Here is a 19,181-nt window from a genome sequence, read left to right on the forward strand (position 1 = left end):
ATGCCTTCTCACAGTAGCCAATCAGATAAGCCGTTACAACCAAGCTTGCCGGTGTCAACAAAGGTAGAGCCCGCAGCCATGAAGGTTTGCTCGCTGTGCGACTCAGATTTAGGGACAAAATCACACAGACAAATTGACAGGTCTGAAACCTTAAAAAATTATGTGCAAGAACTCCTTCTACCTCTTCCAGAGTACCTCTGCAACAATTGTGTTGCCAAGTTTAATCGGTTAGATAAAAGAAGCGAAAGTGAATTTTATGATAGAAGCCATGTGATTGGTATGCTCAGCTTCCCAGAATAGACACCTGATTAGATAAAAAGCCAGCAAAGGGAGGTAATAAAATTATCGGGCCCAGACGTAGATGCATCCAGGATACTAGTGGAGATATATCGGATAGTATACCCATGAGATTATCAAGGATGGAGAACTGGTGGCACCTGGAAAAATATTTTGTACCTCCCAAACAATGAATAAATTATTATGTACAGGATTTATTCATTTATTTAGAAATGTTTGCTGGATGTCCTGTTAAACTGTGTTGTGAAAAAGGATCAAATTCCTTTCGTAGGTAGAAATTATATGATCTGAAAATTTAACTGAAAAATATCTGCCTCAATCATACTTCCCATGACGCCCTCAGAATATTAAATGGTGTCTTCAGGAAGAAAATCTGCTACTTGCAAACTGGGTATCCATTCATAAATCATGTTAATTCAGTCACACAAATATATATATTACATCGGTGTTTTGTAAAGAGGTACAGGACGCACACAGATGGTTAAAAGCATGACAATATAACCAATAGCCTCAATTCTCAAATTTACAAATGTCTTTTAAGTATTGTGTTTATTTTGACCTTTACATTTCTTAAATACGATACCAAAGCCAACTCAATACATCTTAAAATACTTGCAGCTAAATTATCAACATAACTAGGAAAGATTCAAGGCATTTTCTCAGAGAAAATCCTTAGAAAAATAAACCCTTCAACATTAATATAGCTCTAACAAATTAACATTTTGAATGACGTCAGTCAGACCTGAAGTTTTTCCTCGTTTTTTTCTCAAAAGATGACAATATTCCAAGATGCTGACGTAACTTGTTGTCATGCTGGGATTAATCTCTAAAATACTCCTTAAAATAAAAGTTATAACAAAAATGTAAAGAAAGATAGAAAACAAACCAAATTTCAATGATAACATAACATTGGTTATTTTGTTAATATAGAACACCCATACAGTAAACAAGAAAAGAGCGTGTCTGGCCAAACATACCACTGGCCAATCTCGATTCTGGCCTAATGGAAACAACCAGGTCAAAATATCCCAACAAGGAAAGTCAGTTACCGCTGTGCTATTCAAGTCCAAGACGTTCAACAAGGTTAATTAGGAAATCTTCGTCAGTCATGTCAGAATAAAATATTCACCACATTGGAAAAAATAAATTATTGCAAAAATCATGAAACTACCTTCAGTTGTGCATGTTATTTATATAAATATGTAATGAACATGTTCCCAATATTCACACAGCACACAGAGTCAAGATGATCCCCCCTAGGGCCTAGGGCCAAGATGATTCCCAAGGGCCAAGATGATCCTCCCAAGGGCCTAGGGTCAAGATGATTCCCCAAGGGCCAAGATGACCCCCCAAGGCCTAGGGTCAAGATGATTCCCCAAGGGCCAAGATGATCCCCCAAGGGCCTAGGGTCAAGATGATTCCCCAAGGGCCAAGATGATCCCCCACAAGGGCCAAGATTATCTCCTGTAGGGGCTAGTGCCAAGATGATTCCCCACTGGGCCAAGTTGATCCCCCCAAGGGCCAAGATGGTCCCCCTAAGGGCCTAGGACCTAGATGATTACCCCTAGGGCCAAGATGATCCCCCCTTGTGCCTAGTGCCAAGATGATCGCCCTAAGGCCAAGATGATTCCCCCCAGGACCAAGATGATCCCCTCCAGGAGACGTTCACTGTAGAAAAGGGTCTCGTGATACTCATACCAATGAATGGTGAAATGATACAGCAAGGTCATGACACAGTACATGGGGGATACACACATCTTTAGCTTGTTATTGACATTATAGAGCAGGTTCCAAAGGAAAAGATGTATCAAGTGACCTAAATTGATAGTTATATTTATTCATCAGTAACCCAGATTAATCCTTACAATATGGAGAACATTTTCCGTAAAGATGACATTCAGTTTCTATAAGTTCAGTGATAATACACTGATGGATGAACAGATGACAGATGAATTCCATGTCATAAGCTTTCATTAACCACATCAAATGTTACCTAACCAAACTGAAGACATCAAATAAATATCTACCACATGCAAAATATTAACCAATATTTCAAGATCCAACATATAAAATGTTAACAGAAAAGCCATTTTTCGGTCCACACCAATCTGAATTATTTGGTTCAAGAGGTAAGAAACATTTAGCAGCCATGTTTGTTTAGGCCAAAAGGTATCAATAACAAGTTAAAAACCTAGTAAAAGAAATAATATCTCAATATGGACTATATTAAATTTGACAAGAACACTAACAGGTATCCTGATAAGTGAAACTATACAACTCACACTTTGCTAAGGATAACAAAAAATCACAACTATACTTAAACGTAGATCTATAATTTGAAATTGTATCCATTTGAATTGGATAAATAATGATATGGTAACCTCTTTAGCCAAACAGCCACTTTAATCTAACCTAATGCACTTGATACATGAGCAAACATGGAAATTGTTTTCATGGCACCAATCAACCATTTTGCAAATCATGGAACGAGTCATTGACAAGTACACAACACCTGTTAATAGCAGGTATGGGTTCCACAAGACGAAATGACAAACTGAAACCTAGGATCCATGCTTACAATAAGCTTAGATATTTAAACCAAATTTGACCCCATATCAGTTTTCTGTTGAATGCATGATTTGATCCTTAGCAAAGTGTGAATAGTATATTACCTACATTGAGTTAAGTAGTTCTTGTACCTCAATACCACATCATGACATTTTCTCCAAGATCATCTACACCTCCCTTGTTAATGAAACATTAAAAACAGTTGAACGACCCTGTACAAACTGAAATCACAATCAAATTTGTAAACTAAAATGGCAAGCCCTAATCTCACCTAGGTATTAAACTGTTACCATATACCCCACAACATCCACAACACACGACCACATGAACATGAAGGCTGTTTTTCTAGTCGACTATGTACAATATATGTTGCCGCACACAACACCTATAAATAAGATATCACATTTTTTATAGATGTGACACTGTTGTCACCTCATACCTTGTCAGAAATGTCTTGTGCACATGATTAAATACAATACTTATTGCATACACAAACATGGGTAAGTTGATAGTCCTCAGATAAATCTGGTAGTGGGGTTCCCCATGTTAATTCCAATGTTAAAAGTCCAGTTATTCTTCTTTGGAAACACATTATGTGTTTGATATCCGACTCTCAGGCAATCTAACCGCCACAATTGTAAGTGGAGTCTGAACACGTTAGTGAAGTTCCTGTGAGTTTGAGGATTGTAGTTTTGCTGAAAATGACATGCTTTTGTGTATTAACACTGATAAAAGTCCTACAGTGATACAAGCTGAACTCTAGTTAATGCAAATGTGACCTTTGATGGGAAACAGCAGTCACTGGGAACATTGATGTTCTACTGATTCAGATGTCTTCTGATGACGTAGGTCGACTTCCTCCACACGTTGGACGTTCCTTCTAAAATCATCAGTCTCAGTGATCCGCTGGTCTCCTCTCTCTTGACAATGAGAGATGATGAAGAAGATGATGATGATGATCTGATGGATGGTCATGGAACTAATCCACAGGAACTGCCCACAACCATATCCTGTACTGATGATCCACAATTCTCATATACCCCCAAATTAGCCTTTCAAAATACTGCTACCACTAATGCATGAATGCGGGGATTCATGTGATTTCCTCCGAGAAGCCAGTTTTCTGTTCCTTCAGTGTCTTGTACATGAAACTTTCACACTATCATTTTACCCACACTATAAACCACACTCAGAATCAAATAAAGCAATGCCCAAACTACTAAATGCACTCCACATGTTCAAAGCATGATCTGGACATTGCCAAGAGCACACCATGTTACCAAAGAACTCCAAAATGTATGTCTCTCTGAGAACACAAATGTCATCTTCCCCCGACACAAATGTCATCTTGCCTGTCATACATCTCTTGTGAATCAGATCTTCCTAACCCAAGGTGTAACAGTCCACACCAAACAGGAGGTCGTTTATCATCAAACGTTAGTGTTGTAAGTTTGCAGCCGGGAACACAGGTAATGGCAGTAGAACATGGAAGGAACAGGGAGGTTTAGAAATAGTTTGATTTGTCAAATAGTGTCTGTTGCTTCAGCACTGTGAGAAAGAAATAGTTCAACGGTTCTGATATTCCTGTCGATTCATTCAACAATAACAACATGGCTTCAACATCAACCTCTGGCTCAGGGCTACAAGGGGTCATGTCAAATGTTTGCATTTCACTTGGGAACATATCTTGGACTCCTTTCCATCAAAATAGCTATAGGAGATTGTCCTCCCAAAACATCCATGAAAACATTCTATGCAAGCTTTTGACACACCCCTTACTTCATCATACTCCTGGCACTTTAGCTCCGTATATAAGCTGCTGCAGCTTGCGAGGTCGAGGACGTTTCCGTTTCGGCCGGGACCGACTTCGGTAATATTGATTCAACAAAAAAAGCACAACAAGTCCAGTGCTGAGAAAAGCTAATACTGGAAACACATTTGATGTGTCCTGTACGACATGTGGCCCCCCATATTGGGGATCGGCTATAAACCCGGGCTTGTCTTTTATCCCCACGATCGGGTTCAGTAGATTATCTTTCCCCTTCACTGGGGGCAGAGGGGGCTCGAGCTCAATGAACATCAGCTTCTGATGCTGATACAGGTTACTGAAACAGACAGAAGTGGTTCATGGATACTATGACATGCAATCTCATACAATCATTAATTATAAGTTCCTTGAAGATGATTTTGAAGAAGATTGTTGTAAAGCATGTGACCTTTCAAGGTAAACATTCCAGTGATGGTGTCACCATATATATTTACATTACTTCAAGACATATAGGACAGGGGTTACTAGTCTGTAGTACCTACGATGGTGTTGATATATAGAGGGGATGAGCACACAACACATGGGTTACTAGTCTGTCATACCTACGATGGTGTTGATATATAGAGCAGATGAGCACACAACACATGGGTTACTAGTCTGCCGTACCTACGATGGTGTTGATATATAGAGTGGGTGAGCATGCAATCATGGGTTACTGGTCTGTTTTACTTACGATGGTGCGGACTTATTGAGCGGATGAGGCGGAGCCCACACCAAATGTGGACATGTCGGCAGGGGGCGATGACGGGCAGTACCAAGATGTCCCTCCAGCACCTTTGAGTACCGATGTAGATGATTTCCTGGGGAGAGACTTAGCAGCTTAGTGGGAGAAAAGTAGATAGCAAGTACAATCAATACATTAGGACACACTGTACCAGCCAGCAAGAGTCTCGACATCCTGCTTAGATGCTAATCCACATACAACTAAATTTATACATGAGAAAAGCACGCGAAGATCATTCAGCCCAATTGGACAAATAGGCACAATGCCTGTGAATCTGTAAATAGAGAAAATGGAATGGAACGTCAATACAGTGTCACCTACCTTCCATTCTCTCTGGAAGATCAATCGCCATGGACAGAGAGATCTTTTCCTGGTTGGAGAAGATTGGCAGCAAGGTGTTGTAGGCTGTATACTCCAACAGAGCACTCAACATCCAGAAACAGTCTGAAACAAACACACAAACACATATAACATCCTGCTGAAGTGGAGTCCCTGACCAGATCAGTCAGTGTTTCTGGTATGCGTTGTCTATGTCACACTGGGTTGTATACTCGACAAACCAATATGACAGCTGTCTTCCCAAATCTGATGACATCCACTAGAGGTCATACCAGTCACGCGATCGACACACATCATAGCCCACATTGAAAATATTCCCCCAAAAATCTTCGAATTTTCTGCAATTTTTTCCACAAGCATTCAAAAAGTTTTCATTAGAGTCATGGTAGTATAAATTATCTGGTCATGGACTTGCACTGTGAAAGTATTTCTGCCCACCTTTCTGCATGTGGCTGGTATCCAGGCAGTTGGAGTCTCCATACAGCACAACCCGACCTCCACTCCCGGCTGGAGTCTTTGTCTGATGCAGCCCCAGCACCGGTACACTGTCTGTCATCTTGGTGTCTCCCTTCAACACCTCATAACCTGCAAACACATCATCATGGATAATCACTTTAACAGTACTTTCCCCAGGCCAGAGTGTCCACTAGCCAGTAGAAAACCCGAGTCTCCAACCAAGCCTACTTTTATTGGGTCTATCATGAGTGAGTGAGTATGGTTTTACACTGCTTTTAGCAATATTCCAGCAATATCATTGTGGGGGACACCAGAAATGGGCTTCACACATTGTGCCCATGTGGGGATTCGAACCCCAGTCTTCAACATGATGAGTGGACGCTTTAACCATTAGGCTACCCTACCGCCCCAGGCTCCATCATGGAGTCACCCAACAAGAACATGAGTTGTGTCACTTGAGAAGACAAAGCTATACCCAATCAGGGCACTCTTCTTATTTTGAATAACCAACGTGCCAAACAGAACAGACGACCTGGTAGATCAGATGACAAAACGTTTCAAGATTTCGTCCCTGGCAGACTAACAAAATGACAGATTACCACTGTAAAGATACACATTACTGCCATATTTCACTTTTAAATTCCACAGGTGATAACTGCGGCCACAGTGGCGACCACATCTTGGGAACCTAATGTTGAATTTGGCAAATGACCTCTGATGGGATGATCAAAATGTAATATAATGATAGGCCTGAAATGACAAGGGTGGAACCTAGACTTTGATCATGTTGATATAGGATAGAGGAGATCCTTCCTTCAGAAAGTGGCACAATAGTGATGGACCAGACCAATAGACCTGTTTTGGTGTTAGTCACAATTTTAGCAATTCTACCCACTACTTCCAACATTCTACATCTGAGAAAACTTAAGTGACCATTCATATGTGAACATTAATCTCAAGTACATGCTGTTGACTTTATAAACATACTTTTGTGAGTACTTAAGGGTTAAAAGTGTATGTGTAAGTCTTACCTTGATTTTTCAAAGACTGCAGCACTAGAACCCCTTCATCAGGAAATTTGGCTATACTGGTGCCAGATGCATAGTACACTAGAAACAGAAACATCGTCATTTTCATGACGAACATTGCAGACATTCCTATAAAAGAAAAAAACTAATCACAATCTGAATGAAACTTGATGTGTTACTGATATTGAGGTGTATGTGTGTTGCTTCATGCCAATCAGCAGTATCTTAGCTAAATGACGACGGCTTGTAAACAAATGAGTCTCAACTAGACAATCCAATAATTGAATCTGTAAACAGCAATCCTTGCCATCAGAGAGCATTGACAAGCATCAGTCAATTCTGATCACCCAAATAATTAAGTCACCTCGTGTTACCAGAATCAAGACCTTGTGTGATTGACCTGGAGTCTAAAGTAGGTCAAACTGGACTTGGTGAGATCACAAACTGAAGTACAAGTGCTGGAGTTATCTCCCTTCACTGTCAACACCAGTATAACTCTCTGATCTACTCACTGTCATGATCTCCTACTGTATAGTCTCCTTCATACACTTGATCACTAGAGGAGGAAGAGAAATATAGGAATCAATACCAAACATTTCTCAGACATGACATAACTTGAGACTTACAAAACAACTAAAAAAGCTTAAATATATGTCATAGTGTCTCAAAACCCACCAATAAGTTCTATGTTGACGTTTGGAAAGGATTGAAAGCTTTTATGACAATCAATTTATAATATTTTATGACTTTTTTCACAGTCCTGGCCTAATTACTATATACAAGCCCATCATTCATCAAATACATTGACAAAAGTTGTCATATATTATAGAGCAAAACATTTTAAATCCATTTGTTCAAAAGAGCATAATGACAAAGGGTTTGAATGTTATACAAATTTATACAACCAACTGGGATACACTTATGCCACACAATGTCTCCTACCTGAATGCCATTCCAAGGGGTGACAGCAGATCATTAATGGCTGGAATATTAGCACCACCAGTGTCTGGCATCCACCACTGTCTGTAACATCACAAATACAAACCTATGTCAACAGTGGGCTATCCAAAGGGGTCCTTCAACTAAGTACTACAGTATTCTGAGCACCAAATCTCCTGCATGACCTCCACACCAGAGATTCAAGATACAACAAGTGTTTGCCATTGGGTGCAAAATTTTATGATATATCGCGTTATCTTGAGTTTGAAATGCAGTCAAAGTGTCGTGGTGACTTTGAAAATAAGGTCAAGGTCACCCAAATCGATCGGTGTCTGAGCAATCCCCAAAATAGACTGTCACCAAATTTGAAGACGTTGGATACAACAGTGCATGAGATATCACGTTAACAAGTGTTTGAAAAGTGGTCAAAGTGTCATGGTGACCTTGAAAATATGGTCCAGGTGACCTAGGTCGACTTTCTGCATGGTTTGACCTTCTGAAAATATGGTCCAGGTCACCTAGGTTATGGTCCAGGACATCACCTAAGTGCTTTGACTGTGTGTCTGCATAATCCCTGCATAATCCCCAAATGTAGGCTGTCACCAAATTTGAAGACATTGGGTACAACAGTTCATGCGATATTGCGTTAACAAGAATCAGAATGTACGTATGTACGAACGGAGGCTGCTCAATACATAGTCCCCCGTTGCTGTGGGGAACAATTACAGACAATCATCCAGGTCACACCATGTATCCAACTGATCTTCATTAATGCCTTACATGGGGAGCTGGGAGCCTGACCTGCTTCATAATATCTACAGGAACAGAATTCATGGAAAGAAAGTCACACCACTCTACTTTCATCCTCAACAAAATGGAGAATCTTTGGCTACTGAAAACACATACCTGGTATTTTCATCGTAGAATTTGACCTTCTTCATGACAGAGACATTGTACCAGTCAGCAAACACGATGACTGACAGTCCCTGGTCAATGTCCCGCTTCAACTTGGTCACCTCTTCAGGGAAATACTCCTCCTCAGCATCAACAATCAACAGAGTTCCTGGCAAGCACATGAAGGATACACCGGTTTAACTTTTCTCTCTTGTAGGGTAGAACATTGGTAAGGTACAGTGAATGGTGGTTTATGTGTAATAAGTTACATAAACGTTTCCAGGTGGAACAGTGACTGATACAATAATCAAACAACAATGGCTTGCTTGAAAAGTGGCTTACTGTTGCTAAACCACCAGGATAATTATTAGAAAACCTTCTTCCCTTGGCAAAGATGTTAGCCACCTGATCCCCATTTCATGCAGCCGAAGGGCCTGATTCCATGACACAAACATATTCTTACAGGGAACACCTGGGATTAATCAGTTGAAGTCGTCTCCCCAGAATAAATATTATAAAGTTCTAGAAGAATTATCAAGAAACACTATCAGTCACACAATCCTGACTGCTGGCAACATGAAACTAGATAACAGAAAACATACTGGGTCTAGAAACATCCTCACTTAGGTGCTATTCTAACACAACATCTGTATAATGCTATAGACTCACCATACTGACTAGCATCAAAACATGTGAATGGTGAACCTGAAACGCAAGCAAAATTTGAAAGACAGTTATTTTTTCGAAGATGTAGTCACTGAAAATCATAGAGTTGCAGTCAATGAAAAGTACATAGTTTTAAAAATAAACAATAAAAAAATTAAAACTGATAACAAATGAATAGTTGAAACACTGTTGTCTTACATATTTGGGGGAAATGTAAATACTATCATACTGGATGAAGTCATTTTCTTTAGATCTAATACAGATCTAACTGGAATTAGCTGTGCTGTGATTGCTCCTCACCAAGAACCTCTACGAAGTAGCCACTGCTCCTCAGATGCTGGTACATGTCCTTGAAGTTGGTGTGAATGTGGTCCCCGTTCCTGCACAAACATCAAACAAATCAGTTGGAATTAAATAAAACACCATCAGAGGCATACCCCTGAAGATACAGCATCCCGAATATCACTAACAGAGAACAGTGAAGTAAAATACAATAAAGCATAACAGAAAAACATGTTTATCAAACGTGCATATTTCACATCTTCAGAAGGCAGTAAGGCACACTTGCACAAAGCGATCTTAGAAGATCGTAACTCCCATACTGCAACATAGACGTAAGATGGTCATAGCACTACTATCACTTTGTGAAGTGGTCCCAGTACTGCTACTTGGAGTGTTACTATATAGGACTTGGTAAAGCAGTATATACTGCACTTCCAATAACTACTGTACAAGACAAATCACATCAGATAAGTGAAAAAGTGAGAAAACATTTTCAAAGAATGCATGTTGATGCATTACCAGTCAAGTGGATCATTCTTCATCCTGAGATTGTCTCGAGGGAAGTATCCTGGAGGGTAGCGGAGATTATGGTACTGATCCCACAGGATACGTTTGCTGAAATACACACACACGTCAGATAGATTAGTTTGTTTGTTGTGCAGTTCACACTAAGCAACATTCCAGCTGTATGACAATAAATCTATATCTGTTTAGCACCTTTGGTTTGCTTCTGAAGCAAAGTTACCATTTCAAAACCTTTTGTCACCAACTCAGCAAGCAATATCTATGGCAATATCTCCTTGGCTTGACATCAACAACCAATCATCATCAAAGCACCAATTTGATGGGACAGTTATTGTGTGTATTGATGCCAGCTTAACAAGGGAGGTAACCCAAGGTGAACCAGATTACTGATACCTCTCAGTTCTGGGAAACTAGCAAAGGAAATAGAGCAACAAACCATGAATACTGATTGTGGTAGTCTGGGATTCAAAACTAAACCATAATGATATGATCTTGGCAGAAAGAACTATGTTGAGTTCTCTAAGGCTACACGAAACTTGTGCTGCCGAGTACTCACCTTCGTGGAGGGGTGGGAATGATTTTCACCCTGATCGGTAGTTTCACCGTTGACTGCCTCACATCTTTTTCTTCACTCTGAGAAAATAACATATAACTGATCACATACTATCAATGAACAATATGCCAGTAGTTGATTAATTTCTGTCACACAATGACATCATCGGTTCTTCCAAATTTGCACTGAAATGTTAATAACAATATTTGATTTGTACCATATGCTGACCATATTTATTTAGAACGATCATAAGACATAATGTTTGAATAGAATCATACCTCTGCTGGAGATTCCACTGTAAGGGTTATCTGCCCCTGAGCAATGCCTTCCCATGTTGCAGCATTCTTAGACACAGTTACAGACACAGCCAGGAACCCCGACCATGGCCACAACACAGGTGAGTAGGAGAATGCCACTTCAATGTGGCTGCCAAACTGAGGCGTATACGGCTCCCACTTCGGCTGCAATAAGTCAAACTCTTCTTACAACATGTATATCACCACCTCCCAGTAAATGCTCACAGGTCATTCTACACATTCATAATTGTACAGATGGTGAGTTTTCTTTTACTATGCTTTCAACAATATCTTAGCTATATTATGGCTGAGAACAGAAACTGGGTCCACAGAATGTACCCATGTAGGGAGAATGAACCCAGGGTCTTAGCATGACAAGCAAACACTTTAACCACTCACCTACTCAAACACTCTGTAATAAGCATATTGCATAGGTCATGTGTTAACATATTTAGGTAGACAGATTTACAAATTATGTACTGTTAAACAGATTTTACAATTGTATAAATTTTCTGTGAACTTGAATATGTTTACCTTATCTACTATCTTTCCTGAAACTCCCATTCCATTCAAGATTGTCACCTGGAAAATTCGAACTAACCTGTAGAGGTTTAAGATTCTTTGAATATATTCCTCCTTGGGGTACTTATAAGCATTTAAATGTCCATTTAAAATCCCTACGACAGTTGTAACAATATTTTGAATAAAATATTTACAAAACAAAACTACGTTTTGTCTTGTGAGACCACCCTTACAGGGCCCTCTGGCCCCTACAATAAGAGCAGGTAACTCCAGACCGTAACCTCGTACCTCACTTTCCATGCTGAGCGAAGTCAGACAGAATCTTGAGGGAGGTGGTAGTACCCAAGGAGGAATATATTCAAAGAATCTTAAACCTCTACAGGTTAGTTCGATTCTTTTTATATATTCCTCCTTGGGGTACTTATAAGCATAAGACAGACTCCTAAAGGCGGATCTCAGGGCGGCATTCTGTCTGCTTAAACACCCCGACAAGAAGTGGAATTTCCCAAGCTAATTATAGCAGAAAAGGCACACTTACCGGTCCGTGTCCACCAAAGCCAATCAGGCGGGGGCATGAGCCAGGGTCAGGGGAGTAGCGTATGCAAATTTTGTCCAGCGAAACCTGCAGCTAATGCAGCGAGCGAGACACACCCTCCCTCCTTCCCGTAATCTACTTTCGGAAGTGAAGATAAGGGTCCATAATAAACCCAGAAGCGAAATGCGTGAACAGCAAAGTTTCCAAGGGCAGTTTAGTCTATAAACTTCTCCGGTTAGAAAGCAAGAGACATGGGAATAAAAACCATCACCACATAAAACCCATCACCAAGGGGAAATGTAACAAGATTTGTAAAACCCAACACCAGTGTTAAAAATTGGCGAATAGCGGTTCACACAATAAAACCTCGAAAGCTCAATGCGGCTAGAGAGGTGGAACCATGCCCACTGGAGAGAACTGACTGACCGAACCGAGCAGCTCACTGGAGAGTCTGTCAAGTTGGTAATGACGGATGAGCGTGCTCGGGCGGCTCCAAATAGCCCATGAGCAGATCTCCTCAATGGGCAGGGCTGCAGCGTAAGCTGTCGATGTAGCCACTGCCCTAACCGAATGAGCCTTCAACCCTACAGGCGGGATCGCCCTGTTTGAGTATAGCTCATGTGTATGGCAGAGACAAGCCACCTAGAAATGGTTTGCTTGGTGGCGGAAGACCAGCCTGAACCCGCCATAACAACAAAACAATTGGTTACCCTTACGGGTACCCTTGTTCGTTTGATATAAGCCTTAAGTGTCTTCACGGACATCTAAGGCGTGAGCACGTCGTAGAGAGTACCCGGACAGGGAAGGCTGAGTGAAAGCTGGGAGCTCAATAGAAGCCGTCACATGGAAGGGACTATCCTTCTTAGGGCCGGTAAGTATCAGGCAGCCGTATGCTAACTCTGTCTTTGTGAAAAACAGTAAAGCGCGGGATCGGCCGACATTGCGTGAATATCGCCAACCCGCCTGCCTGAAGTCACCGCCACAAGAAGCGCCGTCTTCCGTCAACAGCTGGAGTGAAAGAACCGACAGATTGTGAAACAGTGGACGGACAGCCAATCAAGAGCGATTGACAAGTCCCGCGAGGACTAATCCGCCCGGACAACGGGACCAGTTTCTGTCCACGCCTGCTAAAAAGCGCTGTACCAGAGGGTGCTGCCCCAAGAGAGCACCGTCAACAGGAATGTGAAGCGCCAGAAATAGCTGTAGAATATCCTCGAACAGTTGAAGCCGCTAGACCGGCTTCCAGCGAACTGGAGGAATTCTAACACACAGACTAAATCTGTAGAAAGGGATCAAGAATCCCCTGTTGACACACCAGCGAATAACAGGCCCATCTATCCTCATATTGAGCGTTTGTCCGAATCCCTCCAGCGAAGCCAGAATTGTGTCTGCAACTGGTGCAGGAATTCCTTTCGCATGGAAGCGATCCCTGATAGCGGCCAAGCCACCCACTGAATCCTGGGATTGGTGGGGCGCTCCGTTCTGGGATAGGAGGTCGGTCGAAAAGGTAATAGAACAGGAGGCTGAGCCAGAAACCTGAGAATTACGGAAACCAGCTTTGTGCCGACCAAAGGGGTGCCAGAAGCACAAGTAGCCGAGCTGGTTGTCGCGGTCAGCTCGCGACAGGACCCTGGAAATCAGTGGTATCGGGCAGCATACAGTACCCTGTCCGTCCAATCTAGCTGAAAGCGTCGTTGGCTAACGCACCCGGATCGAATCCGGGAGCAAAACACAGGAATCTGGTTCGTCACCCCAGGCGCAAACAGATCCACCTGGAAACGACCGAACAACTGGGAGATAATCCCGAATATCTCGGTCGAGCATCCACTTTCGTGTGGGGCTAGTATCGCCCGTGAGCGCGCGTCTGCGGGGCGTTGTCTACCCGGGGAGATAAACAGGCAAAACCGAATGTTGAACTGATCGCACCACAGTAGAAACTGCCACGCCTCCTGAAGGGCGGCGGAGACACTGTGCCGCCTTGCTTGAGAATGTAAGTCATGGCGTTTGATTGTCCATTTCTAGGCGAACCACCGCGGCCCTGCACCAACACCGGAAGCACTTTCGAACACCTTGCGGACTGCTCTCAGTTCTAACACATTGATGTGTAGGCTGACCTCCCGCTCCGACCAGAGGCGGAGGCTGAGTGCTTCGCCAGGACCCCCAACCTGTGAGGGGCGTCCGTCTGAACTGAAGGGAAGGTGTCGAGGGTGTCGAGGGGATCCCCTGGACAAATTCCGACTTCCGTCCACCATCGCCAAGTGAGGGATTAACCACTCTGGCGTTATGAGCATAATCTACGTAGCCCTGCGAGTGGGACCACAGCTGAGCTAATGCTTGCTGAATTGGTGCATCCTCAGGCAGCGCCGCGCCAAACCCGTCCACTGTCGCCGCCATGTTGCCGAGCAGCGAAGCCATGTTGGGCGGCGCAGCGGGGACTGGAGGAACTGTAACACAGTCCCTCGGACTTTGGCGATCGCGGTCGAACAAGGGAAACAATCCCTAAGCGCCGTGTTGAATCTGGCTCCCAAGAATATCAGATCCTGCGTCGGAGCGAGTTCTGATTTCTTGAGATTGATAATCCAGCCCAGTGACACCAGAGTATCCAGCGCACAGTGTGGAGGCTCTGCTTAACTGAGCCCTAAGGCCCGTAGAAGCCAATCGTCCAGATGCGGGTGACAACACCTGCCCTGAGACCTGGCTAACTGAGCTGGGATTAGCATAAGTTTGGTGAACACCCTTGGCGCCGTGGAGATGCGAAGGGAGCCGCAGCGAAACTGGTAGCCGCGTCCGTCGAAGGAGAACGGAGGTACTTCTTGAATTGAGGTGCATTGGAACATGGAGGTATCGTCTTTGAGATCGATTGGCGTAAGCCAATCCCTGTCTCCGGCGGAGGAGATCACTGACCTGAGTGTCTCCATCCTGAAAGCGGCACCTCCAGTAATTTGTTCAGCCCTCTGAGATTCAGAATGGGTCTGAACCCTCCGTCCTTCTTGGTCACGCGAGGAAGTAGGTGGAATAAAACCCCTCTTCTCGCTGACTCACAGGAACCACCTCGATGGCTGCCTTGGTCAGTAAAGACTGAACCTCGGCACGGAGGACTTCCGCCTTGTCGCGGGAGGTCGGCACAGGCGTGTGCGAACCCGGAGAAGGGCGGAGGATCAGCGCGCCTCCACTGTGGCAAATGGCCATCCCTGGCGTGGACAGGACCCAGGGATTTGAGGTGGCTGCCTCCCACTCCCGGAGGAATAGGGACAGCCGGACGCCCGACAGGGGCGTGTGGCAAGAGGCAGTGCACCCCACCGTCGGCAAGTCTCGCTTGCGTGAGTGGGGGCAACAAGGGCTCTGGGGCATGAATCAGTGGGAAGCGGGGCTGGCTTCCCCTTGCCCCGAAAACTGCTGCTGCTGGCGCCAGGCCTGCCCTGCCTCTCGATCGCCTGCTCGCTTGGACTGCAAAGGGGCAGCCCACTTAACAACATCCTTCGCGGGCGAAGGGTAGCGGATCTGGCGGGGAGGGCGATGGCGAGGCGGAGGGCTGCTCCAACAAAGGCTTTGAGTCCTTAAAAGTAGAGACAGCCTCCGGCGGCCTCCTAACCACCTGCAATGCCCCAGGGAACAGGGAAGATCCCATGGTATAGGGCAATGAAAGTAGAGCTTGCTGTGTGGCCGGCGAATACCGTGCCACAGACAGCCACAGGCGGCGCAAGCCCATGACTGCACCCATCATCTGGCTGGCACAGCACCTAATGCTGTCCCGAGCCAGATGTGAGTGTACATCCGTTAGTTGCCGCGAGCACCGACTCCGATGAATCGGCACCGCCAGCGCTGTGGGCCACCAGCTGTCCCTGCAATGCAGACAGGTAGGCTGAATGGACGGCCACTTTAAGCTGCTGAGCCGCGCACCGGTAACATTCTTCAAATGACCGGTAGGCAGACTTCAGCGGTAGGGATGTACTAGCGGAAAAAGGGGGCGCCTGCCCTGCCTGGCGAGGCCAGGGAAGGCGAAAACGACCCTCCTAATGTAACCCGAGGCAAATCGCTTTTCGTCCACCACTGGTGGTTGAAGCGTCTCCTCACCTAACTGGTACCGCCTGCCCGTCAGGCAAATCAAAGCGGGCGGTACCAGCAAGGGCCGGATTCACCACTTCACTGACCAGTGATGGGAGAATCGCGCAAGCGAGCCTCTGCGACCGGTTGGAGTCGCGAGCGCCTCCCGGGAGCGAAACTCAGCGAAGTCGGTTGCGGGGCGGGAACAGCCACCTGCGGCAGGACTTGGCGATCTTATCCCGAACCTGCGCGGGGGCGAGGCAAAGAGTCACGGTACTCCGCCTCCGGTTCCTCCGTCCCTTCCTCCTCCTCCATATCGACCTCGGCAGAATCCTGGCCCGTCATCATCTCAGACTCCTGAGAGAGCGCCCGAGGAGCATGAGGCAGGACCAGACAAAGTAATAAGGTCCAGAGGAGCCAGGGGAAAAACATCACCCTGCGGGAGGAACCAGCGCCAGGTCGCCGAGTAGCCCGAGGAACCTGCGCAACAGGCTTCCGGGCAGCCCAGACTGGCTGCCAGGCGCCGAGGTATCCCGAACTGGTGGTGCCTAGCGACCACCAGTCGGGGACACCAGGCGATGACAGGGGCAACCCTGTCTGCGCCGGCACCAAACACCTGTGACAGCCCGGGCGTAAAGCCAGGTCGTCAGCAGGCGCCGAGGGCATGCTATCGCCCGGCGAAGCCAGGATCAAGCCGCCGGGGCGGCGTTCTCGAGCGAGCTTCGGGCGCAATAACCCCAGATGTGTCAGCTCCGCCCCGGCGACCCGGTAGCTGAGCTCCTTCACGGAACCCTGCTAGCGCCCGTATCAATCAGGGACTTGACTGACGACATCTGCTCCTGGAAAAAAATGGTTAAGGAATCAACAGGAACATTTTGCACAGGTGCTGAATCAAGAGGGGGGGTGGCGGGTACAGAGATGGAAGCAGGAGGAGACGCCGAAGGGGCATGAGTGCGTGACGAAGCCGCCTTGGTAGCCTTAGCTTTCTTGGGAGCCGGCTCCGCGTGGGAAGCGGCTCCCGTGGACCCCTTTTTCCTACTATGGGAGCGCTTGGACGGGGGATCCTGCGCCCAGAGATCACCCCCCGCCCGAAGCAGGTTGCTGTAAAACAAGCGTGTCTATCGCGCCTCGACCCGAATGGTTTGGGGCGAGAACATGGCACATGCCGCACACCCCTCTTCCTCATGTTCCTTCTGCACTAAACAAGCGTAGGCAGACCTGCGTTAGGAATCCCGTGCGGGGATTGCAGCAAGGCAGGAAGTACAGGGTTTAAACTGCAACAAGTAAAAACCTGTGCAGCAATCTACCCTATACCCACATACAAATACATGTAAACAGGCGCGTAGGCGACACAACTAATCGACAGCGTGGCATGCAGTTGACCTAGTACACACTGCAGCATAACTAACAATTCACGGTTTTAGCGTAATATAGAAAATCGAGCAGTTGACATCGCCCTACTGCGTACAAAGATACAAATAAAAATCACTAAAACCACCTGTAACATTGAAAAACCACATGGGAAACCAATGAACAGGAAGGCTAGCGAAGGGACCTGTCCGCCATCTTGACCGCACTAGCGAGCCGACCCGCGACAGGTACCAAGTTACAACGAGAATTTATGAATGAAAAATTCAGAAAAAACCTCCAATTAAGCCCATGCAGGGAAAAAGAGAACCATACATACAGTTGCAGTTTCTGAAACACTCATTTCTCTATAGTCGCAAGGAAAAACCTTCTGGTATGGACCCGTCGTCTTGTCGGTTTTAGCGACAGCATGGAAAGTGAGTGCGAGGTTCACGGTCTGGAGTTACCTGCTCTTGGCTGTAGGGGCCAGAGGGCCCTGTAAGGGTGGTCTCACAAGACAAAGCGTAGTTTTGTTTTGTAAATATTTTATTCAAAATATTGTTACAACTGTCGTAGGGATTTTAAATGGACATTTAAATGCTTATAAGTACCCAAGGAGGAATATATAAAATGCCCAGTAACTAAGGCAAGAAAGAGCTGAGCCACTGAATCATATTTTTTATCAATATGAAAACCAAAATGAGAATCATTATGTATCCGTTATTGGATCCTGAGGAATTCTGAGGCCACTTACGTTTACAATGACGGGCATGCCTCCATAGTAGATGGGCTGTGTACAATAGGGCCACATGTAGGGACACTCGGTTAGGTCAATGTAGCTTGGACTCAAACTGCAACACAACAATATATACATGCTCTGCTATCAAACATATGATCCAGATACATTACACATAAAACATACATCAAGCAAACAAATATTCACCATTATCAAATATAAACATCATTGCCTATTTAGCCTATACTGTCTATAATTCTTGACTTAAATATAGAAGAAAGGGATCAAAAAGACAATCAACACATCAGTACCTGGCCTGTGGTTTGTAGGTGGTGAGGGTCTGGTATGCTCGGAGCAGATCCAGTTTGCCATAACCCTGCTCAAACATGTTGAAGTCTGGCAGTCTCCGTGCTGAAGCCATCAGGGCTTGCTTCATGCTGGCTGGATTGACAACATCAGCCCGGTCCAGTACAGCACTGTGCATTGTAACATACCAGATAGTGTCACTCAGCATTTAATTAGATCTACATGTATTCTGACATTGGAAGGATTGGGTACAGGTTGTCAAAACTTAGCTATATGAAAATGTACAACTTTATGAG

General features: G+C 44.9%; 1 protein-coding gene across 1 annotated transcript in view; it reads right to left on the bottom strand.

Annotated features, from left to right (window-relative positions):
* Positions 1-2,893: 2,893 nt before the first annotated feature.
* Positions 2,894-19,181, bottom strand: part of LOC124262033 (membrane-bound transcription factor site-1 protease-like) — a 41,419-nt gene continuing 25,131 nt past the window's right edge. Inside the window, exons 14-29 of the mRNA XM_046696458.1 lie at positions 18,891-19,055; positions 18,598-18,694; positions 11,930-11,977; positions 11,378-11,560; positions 11,103-11,179; positions 10,541-10,636; positions 10,040-10,119; positions 9,743-9,778; positions 9,086-9,242; positions 8,183-8,263; positions 7,753-7,796; positions 7,244-7,321; positions 6,195-6,341; positions 5,739-5,861; positions 5,367-5,493; positions 2,894-4,970 (exon numbers count right to left, since the gene is read on the bottom strand). Of these exons, the coding sequence (XP_046552414.1) occupies positions 4,649-4,970; positions 5,367-5,493; positions 5,739-5,861; positions 6,195-6,341; positions 7,244-7,321; positions 7,753-7,796; positions 8,183-8,263; positions 9,086-9,242; positions 9,743-9,778; positions 10,040-10,119; positions 10,541-10,636; positions 11,103-11,179; positions 11,378-11,560; positions 11,930-11,977; positions 18,598-18,694; positions 18,891-19,055 (1,861 nt within the window). The 3' untranslated portion in view covers positions 2,894-4,648. The remainder of the gene's footprint in view (positions 4,971-5,366; positions 5,494-5,738; positions 5,862-6,194; positions 6,342-7,243; positions 7,322-7,752; positions 7,797-8,182; positions 8,264-9,085; positions 9,243-9,742; positions 9,779-10,039; positions 10,120-10,540; positions 10,637-11,102; positions 11,180-11,377; positions 11,561-11,929; positions 11,978-18,597; positions 18,695-18,890; positions 19,056-19,181) is intronic.

The sequence above is a fragment of the Haliotis rubra genome, unplaced genomic scaffold (assembly GCF_003918875.1).
Source record: "Haliotis rubra isolate DU_JTF1 unplaced genomic scaffold, ASM391887v1 Scf12, whole genome shotgun sequence".
Classification (NCBI taxonomy): domain Eukaryota; kingdom Metazoa; phylum Mollusca; class Gastropoda; order Lepetellida; family Haliotidae; genus Haliotis; species Haliotis rubra.